We start from the raw sequence: 19,445 nt of genomic DNA, 5'->3' as shown, positions 1-19,445 counted from the left end.
AACTACTTAGAACTATTCTAAAATTAGATGCCATGCAGCTAGAAAAAAAAGAAAGTTTGTGCAAATTGGACGTATCAAATGACATATTACGTTTACAGCCACTGATATTCTAATCGTTTGACGCCTTAAATCTGATCATTGGAACAAAGCTTCCTCTCTTTGCTTTCCGTTCGGCTTTGTTTTTCACGCTATCAAACAATATTATTGTTGTATTAGGCAAAATCAATCATTTCGAAACTAATTACCTAAACATGGCTGTGTCTAAACAAATAATTTGAAAAATGTTAGTCGTCGTAACAGACTAAGGGCCTTGTCCCACCAAAGAGGCGCAACAGCGACACGATTTCGACATGGCACAAGCAGGCAACAGGCAACGCGTTTTCTATATTGGTTCCGTGAAAACGACGATGTGACTGCGATGCAATGGTGCTAACGAAACAGAAAATGGAAAGTGCTTTTATTGCAAAAAACCAAAAAAATAAAATGGTCGTTGCTGCTATGAGTGCTAAGGAACTCGACGGGCACCCAGTGCATATCTACTAGTTTTACATGAAATTGTTGTTCATTTTTCTGTTATGTCATGATATTAATTTTCCTTCTCCTCATTAAAAACGCAAAATACCACCGCCACACAGCTTGAGTGTCGCTTCAAAACCGACATATCGAGTCGCTCGGCAACAAGGAGGCGACACGCAGCTTGATGTTTCTTTGCTGTAGCGTTGGTGGATAAGTAAGTATACGGTGTATATAAACCATCGATTAAACACAAAACATACATGGTCACTACATCATGTCGATGTCGTCACAAAATTTGCCACATGAGTGATTCAAAGTGGCTCAATTCTGAGAATTGCAATACAAAAGTCAAAAACCAGCTATCTATAAAATTTTAGGTAGGTACATGAGAGTGCACAATAAAAGTTCCACGGAAACGATAACACAATATTATCAAGCCAGTTGACATGAGAGCCAGATTAAGATCGGTTGACCTGCCATATATTAGCAGATCGAAATAGGAAAGATGTTATTATAATTATGAGCCTTCCATTGATCTTGTGCGCATTATTGGGGTTTGTTTGGAGCGTGGATGGAGCCCTCGTAAGAAGTAAGATACAAGCTGCGTCTCCAATCAAACCAAATGTGGAGAGCAACTGTGCTAGGCAATGTGTGGATGGAGAAACAAAAACGTGTTACTATCAATTTCATATAGAACACTACACCACCATGGGATGGTAAAATATACTGAACTACTTGAAACTATTTAACTAACTAATTCTAGGCCGTGCGACTACAACTCGTCGAATTGCATTCAAGCTGATGGTGTGGAAAGAAGTATTAACACGGTCAATCGCATGATGCCAGGTCCCAAAATTGAAGTGTGCGAAGGAGATACAGTTGTGGTTGACGTTCACAACGAAATTGTTGGACAAGAAGTTACAATACACTGGCACGGGATTTGGCAAACAGGCACGCCACACTACGACGGAGTTCCATTCGTCACTCAGTGCCCAATTTTCTCCGGTAACGCATTTAGGTAAGTCTCTTTTGCTACCCCAAAAAAGTACTACTCGTATCTCAGGTATAAGTGGAAGGCGGACAACCCTGGTACCCACTTTTGGCACTCTCACACCGGTTTTCAGAAAATGGACGGAATATCTGGAAGTTTAATTATACGACAAACCAGTTCTAGAGACCATCACAGTTCCGCTTTTAACAATGATCTCAGCGAGCATGTCATTGTGCTCAACGATTGGCATCATTATCTAACCTCAGAAACGTTCCCAGGACCTATGAGGGCTAGCTTAATTGGGAAACTTCCCAATAGTCTATTAATAAACGGAAAAGGACAAACCATACATCCCGACACAGGAGTTATGACGCAAACGCCATTGGAACATTTTTTCGTAGTTCCTGGGGAAACTTACAGATTTAGATTTATTAATGCAATGGGGTCGGTTTGTCCTGTCATTTTAACCATTGATCAACACAAGCTAATTGCCATTTCAAGCGATGGTGAAGACTTTGACAGCATTGCGGTTGATGGAATACAGTCTTGGTCCGGTAAGTTTTATGACTTTTCCGTTTTACTTTGATACTAATAAATATGTAACCGTAGCGGAGCGATTTGATTTCATATTTACCGCCAATCAGCCTGCGGCTAGCTATTGGGTGCGATTTAAGGCTGTCGGTGTTTGCCAATCAGCAAATATGCAGCAATTGGCTCTTGTACATTATAGTTCTGCACCTTCAGTACCAGCAGCTGATCCTCCTTCTCCCGAGTCCCCAGTTCCGCAAGGATTGGTACGTCCTGATCTCTTAAACGGAATGATTTCATACAAACAATTACAGATTTTAAACCGATACACTAAGGACTGCGCTGAAGATGACAAGGACAGTATCTGTTTCAACCGTTTGAAAACAAAAAGAGAAGTGGACAGCGATATTCTCAAAGCAAACGCAGATGTGAAGCTGTTTTTACCACTGGGTTCATATGATGTACCAGCAACTAGAGTGTTGAAGATCGACGACAAATTCAATGGTAACAACGCATAACTATGAGGATTGTATTGTTCTTACGTTGTATGTTTCAGTATTTGCGAAGAAAAAATTGAAAGCAAACAGAATAGACAACATTCAATACAAGTCAGCCCCATCGCCGCTAATATCACAGTACGACGACATAAATCCATCGCAATTCTGTAACGGAACACATAAACCGGAAAACTGCGGCAACAGTTGCGGATGCACGCACAAAATAGATCTTCCCCTAAATTCCGTCATCGAACTCATCCTAATCGAAGATTGTAAGTTCATAACTTGTAAATTGATGTTTAACCGCATTTTTCAGCTAAACCGAGCTTTTCACATACCATCCACTTGCACGGTTACGCATTTAACGTAATGGGAATAGGATCTTTGCCCAACGGACCTGGATCGCACCTCGACAAAGCGAAATGGCTTGACAGCAACGGATTGCTTCAGAGAAAATTTGATCGGCCTGCCTTTAAAGATACGCTAACTTTACCAGTCGGCGGTTATGTTGTAGTGAGATTCAAATCTGATAACCCGGGCTATTGGTTTTTCCACTGCCATTTCGCGCATCACGTCATGACGGGCATGAGTTTAGTTTTCGAAGTTGGAAGCAAGGAGGACATGCCGCGTGTTCCCGACCATTTTCCAAAGTGTGGAAATTTCCTCCCGCCAATTTGATGTTTTAATGCTATGTGCAGAATCTCAATACTAAATATTAAATTATTATACATTATATAACCTTTGTCTTGGCAATGAACAATCCAGATACACAAATAACATTTAATTGAAACGTGTTAAGAGGAATTCTATGAAAATAATATTTCCTAAAGAGGATTACAGCCCTGCTCCATTAGCGTAAAGATGCTAAGATAATTTAAACAATTTTAGCGTGATGACTCTGGAACTCACATCGACATTCTTCGCAAAGATAGACCTGTCATTACCACGACAAAAGCAAAAGTGAAAATCATGTCAATGCCAATGGTAGGTACCAACTACTCCCAACACACTAAGAGCGCATTCAGTCAGTTACACAAACCAGAGTGCTCTAGAAATTGCACAAAACTTCTAGAATCTATAGGAACTAAAGACTTCTACGATCTCTGCAAGAAGCATAATTACAAACATTTCCCAATCTCTAAGTTTCTAACATTTCTAAAGCTCTTTTGAGTTTTTAAAATATACTACAATTTCTCAAGTACTTTAAAGTTTTTAAAATTCTTCTAAACTTTTTGAAATCCAAAGTGAAGCTACCAAAATTTACAAAAAAGACCGACCTTTCTAAAATGTATAAAGGCGGATCCTCGTAGTCATTAAAGTATCATGTCAAAAATATGGAAATGTTCCGTTCGCAGGAGGACTTTAACCTGAGTTTCGGTCACCCTCAACATTTTGCTTTGAAACCACCATTCGCTATTGGAGGCCGGTATTTTATCTTATCCGAGAAAGTTTCTTAACCACGTATTTTAATATACACTGTGTCCAAGATAAATAAAAATAAATATGTACATAAGGATGTCTACCATGCGGATCCCCGAAAGCGCAGAAGATACGACGATGGTCAAAGAGAAAAAATTCGAAATTAAACAGTTATAATCATGCTGTAAAGAAAAACCAGAAAATTCCGATTCCTTCCGAAGATATGCCATAAATACTGACATTTCGCGCTTTCTAATGTTATTTGAACAAATACAACAAAAAAAAACACTTTCTCATTACCGCTTTTTGAGCTGGATAAGACAGAGTTGAGAGACTTTCAATACAACGATTCGTTTTGGAGAAGTCATCAACTTTATTTTTTTATTTGCCTCGTAAAATAAGTACATACTGTATTGAGTTTTATTACGAAAACAACGATAAACGTCATAAACAAACAATGTGTTTTTCAATTTTTTTGTATATAACCGATTTTTCTGGCATATCTTCGGAAGTAATCGGAATTTTCTGGTTTTTCTGTTTAATTGCGCATCTTTTTTTCTAATTTGAGCACCGTCGTATCTTCTGTGGAGATCCCCATCGTTATCTTGGACATAGTGTACAGTGTCGTGTAAACAACTGTTTCGGTCCAAAACCCCAAAAATAATGACGGCACACCCTCTGTATATGAGAGTATTTCAATTTATTCAGTGTAAATCTGGGTGATTATGTAAGCACAAAGTTGTTTTATGGTATTAGAGATTGTGTCTGAGTGTTTTTTTTTCGTTTTCGAAGTTTTGTAAATGCGTGATTCTTGATTATATCGATCGCTTTTGTAATTATCTATTTAGATAAGGTGTTAAAAGTAAGAGATAGTAAAGCTGTGCAGAAGCAAGTTCATCAAAGTTGTGTAAGAAGTTTAACGCGTGTTGTCCGTTTACGGAAAAAGTTGAATTGAAAAAGGGCAAGGCCTTTTGTTGGGGTTTTCTTCTTATTAAAAGTTAAAAGTTTCTATCGTCCGAACAGACACCGAGAATTTGTTCATTTTATTCATCAAACCAGTTTTCCTTGTCATCTCATACTGTGTTATAAAGCAAAGTGAAGTTCAGAAACTGTCAACGTTGGTGTGAGTTTAGTGCGCCTTATATAACCCTTGTTCGACCAGTTTATTTGTATTACTAAGAAAAAAACTGTAATTTAAGTAATTTCAGTTGATTGTCGACTGCCTGCGTGCGGAGTAACAAGCTTTGTAAGCTTTTCTTCCTTGCAGGGATTCTATTTAATTTGGTTTCATTTAGGAATACATTTTTGTAATTGTCAATCAATTAATTGTGTGTTTATTCGAATCCTTTGTGCGACCAGGATGGTTTTTTTTCTATTCGGGCCCAGGATTTATTTCAGGTGTGAGTCAATTTGCGTAATAAATTCTTTGGAATTTTAGGAAGTTGATCGACGCCACCGAGTCTGTCAAGTTGAGAAATTTTAAGTCATTTTATGAGTTTTCTTCTAGTAAATTCCGGATGTGAAATTATACCTTTTGAGTCTATTTTTCCAAATGTGATTTTTCTATGGGGAGCACTTGGGGTGCGAGCTTTCATGAACGACACTTATTCATAGGGAGATAGTATATTCGGAATTCCAGGAGAATATTTTGGAGCCGAAATTAGTCAAAGAATTTTATGGAGGCGAGTGTCAGTGGACGAATACAGGAACATTCCTACTTTTTCTCGAAATTATTGTCGAAACTACAACATGTTTTCTTTAAATTATTCTCTAACCGCACTTCAATTGAGTGCCATTTCATGATTACTCCACTGCTTCATTGTCGATTAATTGATTAGGATTAACGTTTGATCAAAAAGGTACTTGCACCTGAAATTTCCCATCTCCCACCATTAAAAGTTTTGACAGCAAACATTCATAAAAGTTTAGGCTTTTATATGGCAACCAAGAGAATCGTATTCATATCTAAATGAGCTAATGTCAAAAACCCCAGGGTAAAACACCTAACCTTGAAACAAATTAAAAAAATTTTTTCATCCTAAGACCCAATTCAAATTTAGGCAGCGTACACAATCAAAGCTCAACATTTTTATTACCACACATGAAGAACTGAAGAAACCGTACTACTCAGAGCCATAATAAAGTACAGGGTGTCCTATTTTAATTGAGATTGCAGTGTACCTCAGCTTAAGATTAAAAGATAGAGGCTTTCGCGACCCTCTACTACTTTTGTGTGAAACGTTTGGACCACCGTTTGAGAGATTTGATCCAAACTTGGTATTTTTAAATGCAACACCCTGTGTTATCTTTTTTAGGAATTTTTTGCATTATTTTTCCTGATTAGGTACATGGATATATCACAACCAGGATCACAACCTATACTTTTTGGTATGACTGTATTATATTTTGTTCAAAATTTTGAAAGGGCTTGTTCTGCGGTCAGCGATTTATATTGATTAGTTTTAGTTACTATGGATACAATAAACAAAACAAAATCTCCATGAATCCATGGCCTACTATTTAAAAACCGTAAAAAATAAGGTTTTTATTTTTAGTCCATGGCTAAACTTAAAAAAAATTCTATCGCTTTTATTTTTTTTAAGGGGACGAAAAAATGTATTCAAAAACAGATTCTAAACCTTCCCTTTAAGATTAATAAAATAAAGTCAATGTAAAATATAAAAAACTTTGTTAAGGCATTTTTGGTATGGAATTGTTGCTAGAACAGATATCGCATTACCTTTCTGAATTTATTAAAAAAATAATATCGATTGTGATACGTAAATGTATTCAGGAAAAATAAAAAAATTGACGTTAAAATGTACAGGGTGTTGCATTTAAAAAATACCAACTTTAGGTCAAATCTCAGAAATGGTGGACAAACAATTTTTTTGAGTAAAGTACGTACAAATATATAAAATAAACAGTTTTGACTTTTTCTCTGTCTTACGTGGTTCAGAAATTAAAAAAATTTGTTTCATTTTCGTTTCTATCGTGTCTTAAACACACAGACAGACAGAAAGTATAATTTAGAAAAAAAAAACTAATAAAGGCTTTGGATTCTTAAGAGTTAATGCAAATAATCAGCCCTGTGATGTATCGGAAACGTCAGCCTTAACTTACAGGTTATCCTTTTACAGAAAACCTGTACGTTAAGTTTAAGGTTAGTGATACATCACAGGGCTAATTATGACAAGCCATTAGAACAAGGATGATGCTCCGCTGATTCCGCATGTTGCCAAGCTTTGTTTGTTTGTGTGTGGTACATTGTTGTATTCGTAAAATGCCATTTAATACAGTATGTAATTTTTTGCGGGCTATATAAAAAATTAAATTTGATGATGATCTCTCCGAAACGAAACCTTGTATGTAAAATCTCTTTAATTGCGCATCTTTTCACTGATTTGACCATCGTCGTATCTTCGGAGCTCAACCGCTAATTAAAAATAAGAATTGGCAATATTAAGAGACCAACAGGCCTTGAAGTAATGTGTATCAAGTAATGTGTCAGTCTGTCTGCCCGTTCCTTGCCAATTCGGTGTGGAAACACTCGCGAATGAATTTAAACGAGAAGAAAAATTGGCGTTTCATAACTCTTGGCCTGATATGATTATGGCTTTGAGTGTTGATGTCGAGGAAGAAGATCAAAAATGGTCGTTAAAGAATTTTAGGTTTCATCCCTTCGCCCCCAGCCACCCCACTTCGTAATTCAAAATAGCACCCCCTACCTTGTAATGCATCATTTAAAAGGGCATAAAATTTTCCACTCAACGGTGGAAAAAAAATGAAATCGATCGACTGGTTCTTAAGATAAACTGCACAGAAGATGGATGGTATGAAATCAATATTATGGAACCCAAAATTTTCTAGGTATCATTTGTGAACTTCCCTCTCCATATTTAAATCGCATGTTATTAAGGGTGGATACTTTTGAAATGAGCACAGTGTATTATTTGGAAAAAGTAGTTTTCGCGTAGCAACGAGCATACGATTAAATAATCAATTATTTTAGTTTATCCTAAACATAAAACAGCTACTAATTAATATTGGAAACGCTGAACGTGTCGTATATAATTTTCGTTACTTAACAAAGCGATACATCTTTATCTAAACGGCCATTTTTAGTTAGGTTTAGCAGTTGGCCCCTATAATCATATTTATTTCGTATATCTCACGTATCACGATAACATCATCATGAAAACTGTGCGGAAATTTGGATTTCAGTACAAAATGGGAAACATGAGAAATATAGGTGTGCTTCTTATTATTTCCCTGTTGGTAACTTCTGTAAAAGGTCTAAGAGTACGCCAGAATGGTAATCAGGCCAATGTTCACGCGAAATTAGACAAAATCGACGAGGAAAAAGATGATCAATCGCTCACTCGTCTTAAATCCACGCATGAGATTCCGGGATGGTACTCTTCTCCAGAAGAATGTAAACGGGATTGTACACGGAACGAATATCCAAAAGTTTGTTATTTCAAATTTGTGGTAGAGTATTATACAGTAAATGGAGGGTAAGTTTTCGACAAAAGACTGACGGTGCGAGCTAATTTTGTAGGGCATGTCAGATATGTCGCGTAACTCCTGAAACTCCAGGATGCGAATGTGTTCTAGCGGACGGTGTCGAAAAAACTATTGTGGTCGCAAATCGACGCTTTCCGGGTCCTCCCATAGAGGTCTGCTTGGGAGACACTGTAATTATAGACGTCGTGAACTCAGTTCCAGGAGCCGAGGTGACAATTCATTGGCACGGAGTTTTACAACATGGTACACCGTATTTTGATGGAGTCCCTTACGTTACGCAATGTCCGATTCACTACGGCGATACGTTTCGGTAAGGTAGTTCTTTCGGCAAACGGCACGTTAACATTTTTTGGGTGTAGTTATCGGTGGTACGCAACAAACGAAGGAACGCACTTTTGGCACTCGCACACCGGTTTCCAAAAACTCGATGGACTCAGTGGAAGCATTGTAGTACGCTCACCATGCGATGTCCACGCGGGTCTCTACGATTACGACCACCATACGTTGATGATACACGATTGGATGCATCATCTCGCCGCGTCTAGGTTTCCAGGACTACTAACCGGAGAAATTGGACAAGATCCGGATAATCTTCTTATAAACGGCAAAGGGCAATTCATTGGCAGTATCGTTGACACGCCAGTAGAAGTTTTCGAAGTTACCGCGGGAAAGAAATATCGATTTCGAATGATTACGGCAACGACCACCACATGTCCGGTTCAAATGGCAATACAAGGGCATAAATTACTCGCAATCGCCACTGACGGCGAACCATTCGATCCCGTTGAGGTCGACACTATCAGAGTTTTCTCCGGTACGTTGAAACATGACAAACCAAAGTTTAACCCTTAGTCTTTTAGCGGAACGGTACGATTTCATCATTAACGCCAATCGTCGTCGAGGATCATATTGGATTCAAATTAAATCGGTTGGACCGTGCGAACAATTTCAACTTAGCCAACTTGCCATTTTAAAGTATATTGGTTCCAATGGACAACCCGCAACGACACCACCTACTCATACTAACAGTTTACCAGAATTTAACGGAAAGGTTAGTTATCACATTCAACTTTTGTCTTGCGAGTTAATGCAGGGACGATCCTCAACCATACATTCTTTTAGTGCTGCATCTAATCTCTCATTTTATTGCATTGACAAAACCGTTGAACGCATGACTCATTAATAGAAAGACATGACAAATCTAAGATTGTTGGAGGAGAAGAAAGACATGGAGAGTTTTTTACTAGTTTATTAAAATTTCGCGTCAGTATTTTTTTCTTTATATATTTTTAACATCTTATCGATCACGTGATTACTCCTTTTTTTAAATCTGAACCAATACGTAATAAGTTAAAACACCAAATCAAACTATCTTTAATTTGTATTCATGTCATGGAAATTCTAGAAGAGTAAAAAAATTAGAAGATTTCTTTTTTTTTTCAATAAAAGATTTAGTTAGTGGAATAGTATTCGTAAACCGTGATGGAAATGGAGCTCTGCTTGGCTGCGTCGTTTAATTTCAATAGCGCTTGGTTCTCTTAATTACTTTCGGTGATTTTAATTGGGGCTTTATGATGCGAGCGACTATAGTCCGTAAAATCAATGAATTTCAATAACAGATTAGCGCTGATCATTGTTACTGCACGTGCGGTTACGTTTCTTGACGTTCGAAAACATTTAAAACGCCTATAACGCAGCGTCGCTCTTAGTTCATCGCGGGATCGGTAAAACAAAAAACCAACCCACATACGTCTTAGCAGAAATGTTTGGTGTTAGAACGGCAACGATATATAACCTCACGAAAACCACTAATATAAGCGCTAATCCGTAGTTGAAATTCATTCATTTTACAGACTATACCGGGATAGGACTAAGGGGCGAGTTTTTGGAGGCATTCGGTCTAGAAGTTTCAAATAGAACTCCCGTTAAGTTGCCGCAAAAAATTTCGTTAAATGTTACCATATATTTTCCGGGAATCGCTTCCAAACGTCAATTTCTCGCGAGTTTTTCGAAAATCTGACCAAAAAGCATCGGGAGCAGTAGAAGATTTTCTGGTCAAAAGTGTAGCGAAATAAAGATTTTCCGTCGGTAAGAGATTAAACGGGTTATATAAATTTAAGGAATTATCTGTGCCAGTAAAAAGGAACATTAAACTAAATTTGTGGGTTTAGTTTGTTAAATAAATTTAGATAATTGTATTAAGTCGAGCACGAATTGATTAAATTGTTTGGTTGCTACGAAGGAGCTATTGTTTATGTAAAGTGCGAAATTACACTTGCGCCTCTATTAAAATAGCATTAAGGTTATTGGCGTATCCTGGTGGTCCGTTAACTTGGCCCCCCCACTTAGAGATTTGATAGTCGTATTATTTTAAAATGAATGCGCTCGTTATGCGCTCATATGCGCCACCGATAATAACTCTTGCGCCATTATCGTTTTTTAGAAATCCGAAAAAACATTGGGGGGGGGGGCAAGTGAACGTAGCCCCCCCCAGTACGTATTTTGTCCCTTGTAACTAGGTCACCTGATACATTTGGTTATGCGCTCAATTGCGCCACTTGAATTAAAGCTAGCGCCATTACGGTTAAGCCGTGACAAATTTTCAAAAAGCGGGGGGGCCAACTGAACGTTTTTAAAAGTTACTTTTTTTTAACATCTGTTCATACGAAATTGTACTCTCAGGTATGCGCTGAAATGCGCCGTAAAAATATTGCGCCATTCTTGTTTTTTGGTTATCCTTAAATATATTTGGGGGGGGGGGGCAAGTGAACGGAACCCCCCATAACGCATTTTGCTACCGGTATTTGTGCCACTCGATACATCTGGTTATGCGCTCAATTGCGCCACTTGAATTAAAGCTAGCGCCATTACGGTTAAGCCATAAAAAATTTTTAAAAAGTGGGGGGGGGCTAACTTAACGTTTTCAAAAGTTACGTTTTTTAACATGTTTTTTCTACTACATCGTACCTTTCATCATGCGCTAAAATGCGCCGTAAACAAAAATCTTTGCGCCATTATAGTGTTTCAGAAACACTATACAGGGTGTTTTTTTGGGAGCTTTAGTTCAATGTTTCTGGGAAAGTAAAATAGGTAGGTTTTTAAAAATTTGTACTTAGGAGTTACTCCGAAGGCCGAATCGATGTAAAATATTTTCAAAATCGACGAACTTCCGGAAATACCGGAAGTGGCTAGTAACTTCGTTATTTTAAATGGCAAGCCCTATCTTTTATTACATTTTTGGATTCTACGTGAAATTTCAGCTCTTTTGATATCAACATGTCGATATCTACCATCTATGGTTTTTAAGTTATTTTGACTTGAGACTTGAGAAATGGCGGATGCAGATGGCACTTTGATAATTGATTACTTACTTGAAAACGGTTGTAGTCATAGCAACCCATTTTTATCAGTGCATAGAGAATGAATAGGGCTTTCATTTAGTGTACTTAAAAAAAAGTTAAGTTGCGGACAACCGCACCTATGGAGATCCAAAGTTATGAATCTTCAACGACTAAAACTCAGGTTTTTTTTATTTGAATGACTATTTTCTTACTATTACTATTATTACTATTAACAGACGATCAAATCAAATAGCACTAACATCCATCGTCTTAATAGTATCTTTGACTTCTCCGCATTCCCATTAGCATTACTTTTACTTTTACTCGAGGTGCGTACATACAATTTCATTTAAATATCTTAACAAATACAAAAATTAGATTGCGCATGCGCAATATTATTTTTTCATCTTCAAAATTTTTTGAGGTTTAATGAATATTTACTGACACAGTAAACCGGGCATTTATATGTTCTTTGTAACAAGAATTTATTATAAAAGATACCATTCTTTGAAGGTTCAAGCAGTTTTTGGGGTGTAACTGTTTGGCCCATTAGTCTACGTAACTAAAAAACAATAGCGACGTTTCTTATATCCTTAAGAACATGTGTACCAATTTTCAAAGCGACCGGACGTTTCTAAACAAAGTTATCGTGCACAGGCAGACGGGCAGACATACAGCAGTACAAAATTATAAACTATCTCGAGGATCGTTAATACATGAACTACATTACGACATAATGCATCAACTCCAAACCAAGTAAGATAATACCTATGAGTTGTTGGCGATTATTGCAAACCGAGTTAAAATTGCACAATTAGAACATAACTTCACCGCATACCCATATATATGTATACTGTATTCATTATAAGAAGGTAGATGGCGATGTGTTTGAAGATCGACACATACAGGCAAAATATAAAACGGCACAAAATTTGAAGAATATAAATATAAATTTAACGATATCACGCTTGGATCTTTGAAATTGACAGCTAATGACAGTTCGACAGTTTAAGTTCGTAATTAAAACTTCTAACAGACAGAATTCGTCACTGGTTTTATTTTTCAGGGTAATAGTGACTCGTGTTTTAACCAATCACAGTGAAGGTTAAACTGTCCCTATGCTTTCTACCGCTACCTTCTTAAAATGAATAGCGTTATAGTTCTATAGGTACTAAAAAAGGTTCTCAAAAACTATAATGCGCAAAGATTTATGTTAACCGCTCATTTTAGCGCATGATGAAAGGTACGATGTAGTAGGAAAAACATGTTAAAAAACGTAACTTTTGAAAACGTTAAGTTAGCCCCCCCCCCGCTTTTTAAAATTTTTTTATGGCTTAACCGTAATGGCGCTAGCTTTAATTCAAGTGGCGCAATTGAGCGCATAACCAGATGTATCGAGTGGCACAAATACCGGTAGCAAAATGCGTTATGGGGGGTTCCGTTCACTTGGCCCCTCCCAAATATATTTAAGGATAACCAAAAAACAAGAATGGCGCAAAGATATCTTTTTACGGCGCATTTCAGCGCATACCTGAGAGTACAATTTCGTATGAAAAGATGTTAAAAAAAAGTAACTTTTAAAAACGTTAAGTTGGCCCCCCCACTTTTTGAAAATTTGTCACGGCTTAACCGTAATGGCGCTAGCTTTAATTCAAGTGGCGCAATTGAGCGCATAACCAAATGTATCAGGTGACCTAGTTACAAGGGACAAAATACGTATTGGGGGGGAGGGGCTACGTTCACTTGGCCCCCCCAAATGTTTTTTCGGATTTCTAAAAAACGATAATGGCGCAAGTGTTATTATCGGTGGCGCATATGAGCGCATAACGAGCGCATTCATTTTAAAATAATACGACTATCAAATCTCTCAGTGGGGGGGCCAAGTTAACGGACCCGTATCCTGGAGTCCTGAATCGATGAACGTAGAAGGGTGTGGAAGAAGAAAACTGTAGAACAGTTGGTCATATTTTGCGAATTTTGTCATCAACTGTTTTGATTATTCAGCCGATAAGCTCATTCATAATTTTTCCCAAAGGTGCTGAATCCGGCCGACGGAAACTGCGATGTGGCCAGAGAAGGTGCGATCTGCGTCGGCGAATTAACCACCGCGGATCCGCCCGATAATCGCATCGCAAAACAACCGGACGTTAAAATATTCCTTCCATTTCGCTTTTTGGTTAGAAATTTAACGGAATTGTTCATGCCGGGAAGTTTCGGTAGCCACTTTATGGGTAAGAAAGTTTTTGAAAGGTTATGGAGCGATAATATTGCATTTTCAGTTGCCGGCGGAGGGTTCCATCTTACAGCTTTTATCGATGGTGTTTCCTTCGATTCGCCCGATTACCCTGTAATTATTCAAATGAAAGAGAACGAACCGATTGAGTACTGTAATAAGGAGCATATGAGCGAGAAGTGTAGTCCCAATTGTGTTTGTACGCATTTGATTCCTATACCTTATGGATCTTTGGTTGAAATCATTATGGTAGACGAAGTTGCTATACCCCGTTTAGCTCATCCCTTCCATCTACACGGATATGCTTTTCACGTTGTCTCTGAAGGGTGGATCGATCCTGAGTATGCAAAGATGGATCTCAGAACGGCAGTAGAACTGGACAGAAATGAGCAAATGCCAAGGCGCCTGGCCGATTCGCCTCGCAAAGATACCACCGCAGTCCCTTCAAACGGTTACGTGGCATTGCGCTTTATTGCCGACAACGCCGGTGCTTGGTTCTTTCATTGCCATTTCATGTATCACATGGCAGTAGGTATGGAGCTGGTGCTGCAAGTAGGCAACTCGTCACAAATCCCCCCGATTCCCAAAGGATTTCCGAGATGCGGTAGCTTTGTTCCCCAAGACTGGTAAAGCATACGTAATTTTACTATAGTCACCATTACGCAACTGCTGCACGAAAGTAAATTAGAAATTTTCAATTCGACGCTAATACAGAAAACCACACGCCAATGCCCATATTAACTACTCGAGTGCAATTGTGCGTGTCTACTGCATTAATAACTTAGATTTTCTTGTTCTCGGTTTGTATAAACTTTCACTACCTACGTAAATAATATATGGAAACAGCACTTTAACAAATATAGCAATCATAATAATTATCGGTATCTATATCACTAATTCAAATCACATAAAAGTAGATTCTATCAAAACTTTTTCATGAATTATTCATGAAATTGGCCGATATAATTAGTTTATTGCAAATTCGGTGTAAAAACTTATTGTTTGTACCTCTGGGACATTGTATAATTTTCACAAAATAAAAAGTTACCCATATAAATTATATTTATGTCCTACACTAAAACAGTTTGATGAATGGGGTTTGTTCTGTACATGCTTCTTCCTGTCTATAACGTTAAATTATGTTCCTACTGCTTTGACTTCTGATACTACAGTGCAATTCTATCTTTAATTTTCAATTGTGCTCATTGTCGTCGAAGGGTTAGTTTTACGTATACCCTCCTAACATACACCCTCAACCCGATACACTATGAAAATTAATGACGTCATCTTTAGGGCCGACGCCCAAACTATTCAAATCTCAGACAATTAGCATCTGAAATGATATCACTTCACAAGTGTCCCTGTGTTTAAAGTGAATTCAGGAAGATGATAAAGTACAGGTATTTTATTGTGCGAAATTTTCTTATCTTTAGAAATTATTTGCTGGGTTTATTTTTGTATAAGTATCAACTTCCATCGTTTTTTCTTTGGCATTTGGTCCACTAAAAATCATCAGAACCAGCAATTAACAAAGATAGCGTCTGAATTTTAACGGTAAAAAGTCCGCATAACGTCAAGATCATACAAATGATTGAAAAGTAAGTGACTTTATTTTTTTGTATTTTCGTCTGTGGGGTTGGAACATGAATTTGTTGTGGGTAGATTTAATTGAAGGGAAAAGATAGGGTTGAATTTCAGATTTAAGGTGTTTGCAATTGCTTTTTAAGTTTGTCACGTGTGTTTACTAACCCAGTAGATGTAGAGTCTCGTGTAATTTGAGCAAGCAGAGTGGGTAATTAAAAAAATAAATACCATTAAATTTTGGTTGTAAATCTAGTTTTTGTAACCCTTTTAAAATCATTCTCAGTGACGAATAGTGAAATGAAAACTTTATTTATTTTTTTAAGTGCTAGCCCTAAAGCTCTGCGTGATGGTTCAGTATTTTGTATTTTTGTGTGAATCATACTGGACGAAGACGAACGGTTTGAGTCTAGGTTTAGGTAGTGTTGTATAAATTAATGCAATACATAGCTACCTTTTTTAGCGCATTAAATGCGCTATTATATTCGTTATGGTTGGCTGGCTGTCCGGCTGAGATCTCAGCAACTACAATACGATAATTTTGAACTTTACTAATGAAATACTGATCTGCATTAGCAAAAATGCGCTTTCATCATGCATATGCTGATTTACAACTTGGTTTCACTGGCTTTTATGAAATTTACGTAACTTACGTTTTTTTTATTTTAAAAACCGTAATTTTTGTAAATTTACATAAATGTAAAACCTATTTAATACATTGTGATCGGTACTACCACAGACCATCAACGGTACTACCAACGTAAACGATTCACCTGAATCTAGTTTGCTTTAATGAAGATGCTACAGCATCTAATTTCACGATCTGGAACTTCTTCTTCCAAACGACGCGTGATGGCGAAATACCTACTGCTTGGGTATTTTATTTAACACACCAAAATATATAATTTATCCACTGTTTTTGTTTTCAAACACTCACAAAATTCAAAAAGGTTTATGGAATATTAAAAAAAAACATAAAAAACATAAAGGACAGGTAATTTTACAAAAATATTTGTAAATTACGTAAAAAACATAAATTACTGGTAATTTTACTGTAAAAATTACGGGTTTTTTAAAAAAATGGTAAGTTACATAAATTACATAAAATACCATAAAAACATAAACAATTGGTAATTTTACAGGTAATATTACGCACTTTAAAAAAACGTGCAATTTCACATCATTACACAGGATACGTTTCCTTAATTGAAAAACACATTCAATATGCACCAGCCCTTTCCTAGTTAATACTCTTACGTAAGTAAACTACGAACTACTAATCATTTCGCACATTTAGTACGCCTATGTAGCTTGTATAATTAACGAGAATTAACATAAGATATTTGCTTAAAATGCACATTTTGTAATTTCATATTTTTGTCGCAAAAAAAAGGAATGGACTGGTTAAGTAACGTTATACTATTTGAAAGGTTTTTTCCGTCATCTCTAATCATTGTAATTGAATTGAGCTTGATCTTAAATCGAAATCATTCGATTGTTAGTTCGGACACCATCAATCATCAAGTCTACTAGAATTAAGAAATAATTATTTGGTAAATAAAAGGAATGTCAAGATCACTGACGACCAATTTTTGAAATTATTTGAAGCATTTATTATGGCATCTGTTACATACAACTTTCTTCTTATTCTTCTCCACAAGCGTGAATAAAGGATAATAACTACATACAGATCGAGCTCGTGTTTAAAAACGATTAACTCTTTGTCTTTATATAATTGTTTATAATTGGTTTATGTAACTGATGTACCTAAAGTTTCAGTCTTGTGCTTTGACTGAAGTTACTGTTTCTATTATTAATAGACGTTTTAATAATCGATTGACTAGGCAATTAATCATCACAGCGTATTCATCATCGATCATCATTAATCTGTAATTACGCCAAATTTCTTCTGTTCGCATCGACAATTTTAACTTTCAACCTAAAGAGAAAATAAATCGTGGTTGTAGTTGGAAAATCAATTGCCCTTTGATATTTAAATATATGGTACTTACTGATTTGTTCATCTCTTTTTATTTACTTGTTTTATTATTGCCCATTTACAGGAGTGTTAATAACATAAGTTGAAACTAATTAAATTTATAAAACAAAATAACATAAATCAAAACAATGGGTAAACAGCAAAACAAAACAATGAACCATAATACGTTAAGATAACATATATAATGTAGCAGTGAAATGTAGTAAAATGATGAACAAGACATCCCCCAAATAAAAATTATTAATAATTATCAATAAAGGACTGTTTTATAAGAGTCGCAATTTACATCAACATGTTCAATTCAAAAACTTGGGATTTTTAGAGCATATTGGAAATTGGAATGTGATGTTTTACAATAAAATGTTATATGTATTGCCAAAAACTGCAGGCCCCTAGAACAATTCCCCTAAAGTAGTTCAAAACCGCCGAAATTGGTCCGGACGGACGGACGAACCGCAAACAATAGTATACATTTTTTTAGATCTTAAAAAATGTGCTAAAAATAAATGAAAAAACAGAAATAAAAAAGGATAAATGGTAAGGAAGGTGTAAAAGAAAGAAAAGAATTTGAATTATCATTGACAACCAAGTAATCGAAATTACCATTAACATTACTTTGAGAAGTATACACACTACTAAAGTATTTCGCAAAAGCATTCACAATATTTTGTGGAGTGCTGTTGTAATGCATTTTTAAAAGAATTCTAGCGTTACCTTTTTTTTGTATAAATAACCAAAACTTCTTAATATCTTTTTTAGCAATAGATAATTCAATAGTCCTTATTAAACGTTTTGTATGTAATCTCACTCGAGAAAAATGGGCAGTCTTAGGAAAGGGTTGAAACATTTCTATTTCAACCAACTATATTTGTCGTTACGTTTTTATACCGAAATAAGTAGAAATTGTGTGATGCAAAGCAGAAATGGAACAAGATTTTAACTTTACTTTTGAGAGATGTGGCAATTTAATTAATAATTATTAATAATTACAATGATTGTATTAGATTGAAAAGATTATGGTCATACGATCATAGATTAAACAATACTACCTTTTTTTTCAACCAATAGACCCTTTATTGTGTTAGTAATAATTGTCCAGTTCCATGTATTTTTCTAAAACTCAGTGGATGTATACCGACTATGCTAATCCAAATGAGAGATATATTTAAAATAATTTACGAAATGTTACCAAAAATTGTGTAAAAACAATTAATATCTGAATTGTGCCTTTTATTGAACTAATTTGCCGTTACCAATGACCTTCGAAAATTAAATAGTTTATTTTAGTGCACCCAACAAACATTGTGAAATGTAGGTTATCGTAAGATCTACTAAAACTGTTAAATATTGAAATTCCTGAAATTTGTATGAGAGAAGGGGCACCGCGGAGTAAACAGAGTTTTATGGTCAAGGTGGACGTGCATAAGAATCGCAAGCTTTTACCCAAACTTGCAATTAATTAGTTCAAATTTTTTAATTTGATCCTTGCATGCCCATAAATTTTCGCTGATTTATCTGTCTACCAATTAAACAACCGCATTCAGTCATTATTCAATGTTCGATCTTCGCGACAAAAAACCAGGTGAAATCGGCTCGGCAAAAATCAACGCTAGATTTTGTAAGGAATGTGAAAACACGAAATTGCAAATTGAGTAGCTACTTTCAGAACTAGAACAAGACCTACATCAAATAAGGTAAATGCAAAAAACAGAGTAAAATCAAAATCCCTTTTATGGGGACATCATACATGCAACACATCACCTTAAGCTAATAATTTAAACCGAAGTCTATGCAGTGTTTTTTTGCAAAAACG

At 36.2% G+C, this 19,445-nt stretch overlaps 2 protein-coding genes across 2 annotated transcripts; both read left to right on the top strand.

Moving 5' to 3' along the window:
- Positions 1-779: 779 nt before the first annotated feature.
- Positions 780-3,210, top strand: LOC116175660 (laccase-1-like). The gene is made up of 7 exons (XM_031493891.1): positions 780-1,232; positions 1,280-1,534; positions 1,580-2,061; positions 2,117-2,301; positions 2,350-2,539; positions 2,592-2,804; positions 2,849-3,210. The coding sequence occupies exons 1-7, from the start codon at positions 1,036-1,038 to the stop codon at positions 3,208-3,210; spliced, it is 1,884 nt and encodes a 627-aa protein (XP_031349751.1). The 5' UTR covers positions 780-1,035.
- A 4,947-nt stretch (positions 3,211-8,157) lies between these two features.
- On the top strand, positions 8,158-15,096 carry LOC116176923 (laccase-like). Its single transcript, XM_031495761.1, has 6 exons — positions 8,158-8,468; positions 8,513-8,788; positions 8,838-9,292; positions 9,339-9,529; positions 13,855-14,050; positions 14,099-15,096. The coding sequence occupies exons 1-6, from the start codon at positions 8,182-8,184 to the stop codon at positions 14,680-14,682; spliced, it is 1,989 nt and encodes a 662-aa protein (XP_031351621.1). The 5' UTR covers positions 8,158-8,181; the 3' UTR covers positions 14,683-15,096.
- The last annotated feature ends 4,349 nt before the right edge of the window (positions 15,097-19,445 follow it).

This window comes from Photinus pyralis, unplaced genomic scaffold (assembly GCF_008802855.1).
Source record: "Photinus pyralis isolate 1611_PpyrPB1 unplaced genomic scaffold, Ppyr1.3 Ppyr1.4_LG7, whole genome shotgun sequence".
In the NCBI taxonomy this organism is placed as follows: domain Eukaryota; kingdom Metazoa; phylum Arthropoda; class Insecta; order Coleoptera; family Lampyridae; genus Photinus; species Photinus pyralis.
The sequence above is the reverse complement of the archived record's forward strand: the minus strand, read 5'-3'. Positions and strand labels throughout refer to the sequence as shown.

Excerpts from the sequence above, each read along its gene's own strand:
- LOC116176923 (XM_031495761.1), top strand. The coding sequence starts at position 8,182 with ATGGGAAACATGAGAAATATAGGTGTGCTTCTTATTATTTCCCTGTTG. Across the intron at positions 8,469-8,512 it reads TATTATACAGTAAATGGAGG|GGCATGTCAGATATGTCGCG; the intron begins GTAAGTTTTCGA and ends CTAATTTTGTAG. Across the intron at positions 8,789-8,837 it reads CACTACGGCGATACGTTTCG|TTATCGGTGGTACGCAACAA; the intron begins GTAAGGTAGTTC and ends TTTTGGGTGTAG.
- LOC116175660 (XM_031493891.1), top strand. The coding sequence starts at position 1,036 with ATGAGCCTTCCATTGATCTTGTGCGCATTATTGGGGTTTGTTTGGAGC. Across the intron at positions 2,302-2,349 it reads CCCCAGTTCCGCAAGGATTG|ATTTTAAACCGATACACTAA; the intron begins GTACGTCCTGAT and ends AAACAATTACAG. Across the intron at positions 2,805-2,848 it reads ACTCATCCTAATCGAAGATT|CTAAACCGAGCTTTTCACAT; the intron begins GTAAGTTCATAA and ends CGCATTTTTCAG.